A 6707-nucleotide genomic window follows, 5' to 3' on the forward strand; every position below is an offset into this window, starting at 1 on the left:
CCTCAGGCCTCTCTCCATTCCCTCCTCTCTCCGCCTCCTGGGGACTCTCCCTACAACTGATCTGGTCTGAGCCTGCCTGCACCGCCACCCCCCACCAGTTCCCAGCCTGACACAAGATCCCTGTTGCACCATCTCCTGTTCCAGGGTGTGAAAGTTCAGGCTGGGGCTAATCTCACCAGCCCCGGAAAGCATGACTCCTTCCATAAACAAACTCCCCCCATTGCCACACACCCCACCACCCCAAACCACACGCAGAAACTGAGGCATTAAAAATCTGTGCTTTCCTCAGCTGTTTCCTCAGCCACTGTGAACAGAGGCCCCTCCTCCCCAAATGCCAGACAGAACCAAGACCCTCTTTTCTCCTCCCAGTCAAGTCTAAGTGCAGTGAGCATTATAGGTTTGTGGGAATGACTTGGAATACTCCTCAGCGTGTCGCCCATGGCCCAGGGGAATGTTGGTGTTTTATTACTGATGGAGGTGATATTCAATAGAGCCTGCGTGCATGAGGTTTTCACATAGGGGTAGGCTTTGTGAAACATACATCTGTTTCTACCCTCTGTTGCTTAAAATTTTTCCCACTGTCTCCATGATAAAATCCAAGCCATCTGCACAGTGTCCCTGGTCTTTGTGAACAGGCCACACAGCCTTGGCTTGACAGCTACCCCTTCTGAGAACAGACCGAGATCTTTCTGGTTGAGGACACCCCAGCCCCGCTCCCCTGGACTGACCCCTGCTCATGCCTTGGGTCACCCATCCCCGTGAAGGACCCTCACAGCCAGGACCCAGCTGCATGACGCCCCCTCCCACGGAGCCTCACCGCCTCATTTTCCTTTTCCTCCCGACGCCTACAATCTCACGAGACTGCAACTGAGCCGCCGGCCGTCTCAGTATCTGCACTGTCTGTCTTCACTCATCGGAGGCCCCGTGAGTCCAGGGGAAGAATCTGGCAGCTTCCGCAGTGACTCCGCAGAGCCTGGCACCGTGACCGCACGCGGCCCCTGCTCAGTCAATACTGCCCGACGGCCTGGTCAGGGAGAAAACGGGGGGAAATGGCCGTGACAGAGGCTCAGGAGAGGGACGTGACTTATGCAAGGAACAAAGAGTCTGAAATGGAGTAGCCATTGGGCTGCTCCTCCCCAGCCAGGGTCTCCTACCCTCTTGTTCTGGGACGGCTGTTACTCTCTGGGTTTCAGTGTCACGTGAGCTGGAGGCAGACATGGGGGCTCTGCTGAGACTCACCTCAGGGTGGAAGGTCCAGAGCTAGGTGCCTCCTGGGGCCCATGCTTCAGGGAGGGGAACTTCCCTTCCGGTGGCCGCCGATGAGGAACCTAAGAGATGTCACATGATGCCGGGGCCCTGTACGCCCCATTTGTCACCCTGACTTGCCAGTGAATCTCAAACGTCGTCTGCACACTGGAGACCATGGGAGGAGGCCCCAGGACCCCGACCCTCACGGCCCTCCTCTGCCTGGGTGAGCTGCAGGGAAGAGGAGGCGTGGGGGGCCCTTCCCCTCCCAGGTCTTGGTCCCGAGGGACCCCAGGACTCAGGAGGCTCCCTGCGGACAGAAATGCTTGGGGGAGGAGAGGTGGCTCAGCCCCAGGTTGGACCCCAGTCTCGGGGCCCCGACCTGGCCTGGAGCCTCTGCGTGTGCGTTGAAGGATGATCTCACGGGGACTCCCTTCCAGGGCTGTGTGGGGGCCCCTGGGACCAGGTCCGGGCAGGTGAGTCCTCCCCCTGACCTCCTGCTTCAGCACAATGACCCCTGGGCCGCTGGGGACACACAGTGGGTCTGCAACGATGGTGACCACTCTGGGAAGGGCCTTGGAGTGACAGTTGGGGGAAGTGCGGGGAGAAGGGCACCCCCTGACACCGCGCGTCTGAACCCTTTTCAGAGGCCTTCCCCAGACCCTCCCTCCGGGCCGACCCAGGCACCATGGTCAGCAAGGGCAGCCCTGTGACCCTCTGGTGTCAGGCGTCTCTGCGGGCTGATGCCTACGGTCTGTATAAAGAGAGGGGCTCTGAGCCCCGGCTTACGAGGATCCCACAGGCCTCCAGCAACAAGACCGGGTTCCGCATTCCATCCACGACATCACACGATGCAGGGCTATACGAGTGTGCCTACAGCTTTGGGCGCAACCTGTCTGAGCGCAGTGAGCCCCTCGTCCTGGTGGTGACGGGTAAGGAGGACCCCGGTCCCCTCCCCACTGCGGGCTCCCCCTCAGAGGCTGAAGGGAACAGAGTGGGGCTTTAGGGGGCTGCACCCCTCCCAGCCTGCAGCTGGGGAAGGTGGGGTGTTGCTCACCTTTAACTCACATCCTCCTTCTCCCTCAGGAGTGGACAGCGCCCCCTCCCTCGCAGCCCAGCCAAGCCCGGTGGTGGCCTCAGGGGGGAACGTGTCCCTCGTGTGTACCTCACAGTCCACATCCGGCCCTTTCCACCTGCTGAACGAGGGAGGGGCTCAGCCGCCGTTACGCATGGAACCGGAACAGAGGTCCAACGATGGGAGGTGGCAGGCGGTCTTCCCTGTGGGCCCCGTGAGTGCCTCCCATGGCGGGACCTACAGATGCTATGCTTCTCACAGCTCCTACCCTAATATGTGGTCACACCCCAGTGACCCTCTGCACATCGAAGTCACAGGTGAGGTGACCCACATTTGCTGCAACTTTTTCTGTGCCTTAAATAACTGATCTAAACCCTCTGTTTAATAAAACCCTGGGATCATGGGAGTCAGTGATATTCGTTCCTGGGGACAGAACCACAGGCGGAGACCTGGAGTGGGGCATGTGCGAACTGTCACTGCACCCTCATAGGCGACAGGATGTGTCCCCTCGGTGCCAATGGCCCTTCTTCCCAGGCGTGTACAGGGAGCCTTCCCTCCAGGCCCAGCCAGGCTCCCTGCTGCTGCCTGGGGACAGCCTGACCCTCCGGTGTCACTCGGAGCCCGGCTTTGACAGATTCGCTCTGACCAAGGACGAGGGGCCCACACCCCCTCAGCGTCTCGATGGGCAGCGCAGCCCCGACTTCCCCCTGGGCCCTTTGACCCGCCCCCACGGGGGCCGGTACAGGTGCTACAGCGGACACAGCCTCTCCTATGCATGGTCGGCCCCCAGCACCCCCCTGGACCTCCTGATCGCAGGTGAGGGATCTTCCCCTGTCCCCTGTCCTGACTGTCTGCTCAGGGCTCAGACCTAGGTCACCGTGGCGGTGATTCCGCCCAGGTGAGGGTCCTGGAGCAGAGGCTGAGGGGCTGAGGTCTAGGGGAGGGAGAAAGGGGAGGGAGGAAGCAGAGGGAGGAGCATGGCTATAGAAGACGCCACCCAGGGGGACAGAGAGGAGCTGACAGGGGTCGCCGACAGCGTCCCTGGGGAAGGACATTGTCACTCACCTCAAGGCGCACGGCATTCGAGGCAGTGACCCTCTGCACAGCACCGCCCTCCCTCCGCAGGTGCGGAGAGCAAACCCTCCCTGTCGGCCTGGCCGCCGCCCCCGGGGCCCTGGGGAGCCAACGTGACCCTGCTGTGTCGATCTGAGACCAGAGCTGACACCTTCCACCTGCACAGGGAGGGCTCCCTGGACCCTCCCCTGGAGCTTCGTCTGCAGGACACGGCTGGCCCCTCGGAGGCCACCTTCACCATCAGTCCTGTGACCTCGGGCCACGGTGGGACCTACAGGTGCTACAGCTCCCACAGCGCCTCCCCCTTCCTGCTCTCACAGCCCAGTGACCCCCTGGAGCTCCTGGTCCCAGGTGAGGAGCCCCTGCCCCACCGCCCTCAGTCCCCATAATCAGGTCTGCACTCTGTCCCCCTGGGGAACTGTGTCTGATCAGAAGTGAGCAGGTAAGAGAATTAGGGTCAGCCTGTGGGTCTCTCACCTCCCAGAGGGATGGAAAAGCCAAAGCCCCCCCCACTCCTGCCTCATCCTCATCCTCTTCTCTGAGGCCCACACAGCGAGCAGGTGTCTAGGGAGGCGGGAGAGGCCTTGGGCTGAGCTCAACCAGGAAAGGCCAGAGGCGCCCATCCCCACCCCCTCCTTCTGCAGCGCCCAGGGCTCACCCAGAGACCAGGACCAGCGTGGTGACAAGCAGAGGCCTTGCTCCCAGAAAAAAACAGGATCACCCGCCCTGGCTCACTAGTCTCTCCAGGGGCACTGGGGTCGGGAAGAGAACCTGGGGGCATCATGGGACCCCCCAGGGCTGTGAGGCTGACAGGGGACAGGTGGGGTTGTCGTGGCAGGGAGAGGTGCTGTGGTCCCTCCCAGGTGACAGGCAGCCAGGCTCACGTGTGTGGGAAGAGACTGAAGAGTGTGAGGGGCCAATATTAGAGGAAAGTACATGGACCAGAGGCAGAAGCCGGCACAGCTCTGTGGCGGACCCCATTCCCCAGAGTGTCCGAACTCGCTGAGGATGAAATGACAAGTCTTTCCAGACACCATTGCCTCACAGAAGGGGGTGTCGATTCCCTCCCGTGGGGAATGGATGCTCTGAGTCCTCCTCTGAATTGACTTTTATTGAGAGTGATATGTGCAGGGCTACACAGCGTACATGCAAATCTTATCAATCCACATCAGAGAACTATAGGTAACAGTAAGAGGAATACATAGATGAGACTTGGGTTAGGGCCTGATAGACACACTCACATCAGAGCGTCATTACGCCAAGGTTCCGGGACTCAGGAACCTTCTCCCCGGCTCTGAGAGTAATCACTTGTTTTCCTTACCAGGCAGTCCAAAGCAGAGCCAGCTGAAGTAAATATGATGCATTCTAAGCCACATCATCCCCGACATCCTCAGTGCGATGTCTATCTGGTGCAGACTTACAGGCCCTCGTTCAAGGCCTGGCTCGTGTGGGACTACAGTGCGCGGGACCACACAAAGTGGCCCCCAACACAGCCCCACATCCTCCTCTGGGTCCTGTTTCATGCGGCACTGGAGGTCTGCGGACCTCACCCTCGTGGGCAAACTCCCTCTCTCTCGGCTACCAGAGTCTCCTTGGCCTAGAGGAGACACAGTCTCCACCAGGCCTCTGCTAGTTTATACTTCAACTCATCAAACACTTACAAAAGGAATTGTTTCCTCACGTCCTGGGGGTAAAGGTGGAGACTTAAGGAAGGGTCCCCGTGTTCAAGGAGCAGTGCGGTCCCGGGGCCTGTGTGGTCAGCGCAGAACAAATGCATGGAAGGGAGGCTGGGCAGCGCAGGGGGAGAAGGAGCAGGCGCCTCGCCTGCCTCTGTCCGTGGTGCTGAATCAGGGCCCTGCGTCTTCCAGGCCCCTGTGCAACCAGGCCCACGTGGGAGATGGAGCCAGGGGGGTCCCTCAGTTACGGGTCATGGTGAGTGGGGGTCTGCTGACAGTCTAAGGTGAAGCGGAGCCGGCTCAGCCCCCGGAAGTGAGTCCCAAAGACAAAATCGTATCTGTGTCTGGGATTTCATTCTCTCATCTGTCAAAGCAGAATGCACTCAAAGATTTCAAATAGTTTAATTAGTTTAGCACTTTGCGGTCAGTGAATCCCTGTAGGAGAAGGAACATGAGTCCACTGAGTGCTTGTCTTGTCTCCACACGGACCACTCTCGTTATGAGGGTGTGGAGAGACGGCGGGATTCCCACTCAGCTCCCATGAGCCGCAGGGCCCGGCTGGGTCAGGGCGACCTCCAGAGCCGCCCCCATCAGAGCTCCTGTCAGCGCCCCTCCCCCCTCAGGGTGCCCAGGGGTTTCCCAGGATTTCCTGTCTCAGCTTACCACCAAATATCTACAACAGGACATATCTGTATTTTTGTCCATGTGTTTGCTTCAACAGTTGATTCTATTATTTCTAGTCTGCTTGTTTCTTAACAATCTTGCTATCTAGGATACAACCTCAATAAATAACTAGGCCTGGTAATTGTGGTGATCCTGGATCCCGGAAAGACTGCACGGTGTATGGTATACTTTCCACCATTATATCCTAATGAAGAGATTGATATGCAGAAGAAATAAAGTGATGTCAAAATATGTAACCCTAATTCAGAGACATAGATACTAGCTGCAGTGGAAGAACTAAAAGACAGACCCAGTGCTTCAGTCCTTCATGTTCCTCTTCTCAAGAAAAATTAAAGAGTCAGTTTGTCCCCTTAATATTCTAAGTAGATGCAGCCAAGATGCCAAACATGCTCATCTCAAGGAAAGTGACAGGCTTCACTAGAAACAGGGACTCCCTGCAGGTCAGAGAAGACACGACGTGGCATTCCCACATCTCCTCTCCCACAGCCTGCGTGTGACTGATTCTCAGGAACAGTTCTCAACTGGGACCATCACAGAATCAGTCAGACTGCAAGAGTGGAGAGTGAGGCGTAATTCTCAGTTACAGGACGAAGGGCAAACCGTCAAGTCTACATAATTGAACTCGGGTGACGTGGACAGACATCCAGGGAAGCTAGGGCGATTGTGCGTTACCCTGACCTCTGTGCCCTCTTTTTCCTCAATCTTCAGACTCAACCGCCCACGACTACACAGTGGGGAACGCCGTCCGGTTGGGTGTGTCTGGCCTGATCCTCCTGGTCCTCGGGGGGCTGCTGTTTGAGGTTTGGCACAGCCAGAGAAGACCCCACGACGCACCCAGGAGGTGAGCACAGGAGACAACGAACCCACCCTCCAGGAAGGCAGACGCTGGGAAAGAGTCTGATGATGCCCAGAAGCCCTGGAAGAAAACGTGGGCAAGCGTGGGAAAGTGTGTG

The 6707-nt window shown here is 58.4% G+C and overlaps 1 protein-coding gene across 1 annotated transcript; it reads left to right on the forward strand.

Moving 5' to 3' along the window:
* Positions 1 to 1422: 1422 nt before the first annotated feature.
* LOC129082475 (leukocyte immunoglobulin-like receptor subfamily A member 6) lies at positions 1423 to 6707 on the forward strand. The gene is made up of 7 exons (XM_054588170.1): positions 1423 to 1471; positions 1686 to 1721; positions 1893 to 2177; positions 2332 to 2637; positions 2855 to 3136; positions 3446 to 3745; positions 6463 to 6707. Exons 1-7 carry the CDS (start codon positions 1423 to 1425, stop codon positions 6597 to 6599), a joined length of 1395 nt encoding a protein of 464 aa, XP_054444145.1. The 3' UTR covers positions 6600 to 6707.

Source organism: Pteronotus mesoamericanus, unplaced genomic scaffold (genome assembly GCF_021234165.1).
Source record: "Pteronotus mesoamericanus isolate MK-2021 breed Mesoamerican mustached bat unplaced genomic scaffold, CSHL_Meso_final scaffold_128, whole genome shotgun sequence".
Taxonomy (NCBI): Eukaryota; Metazoa; Chordata; class Mammalia; order Chiroptera; family Mormoopidae; genus Pteronotus; species Pteronotus mesoamericanus.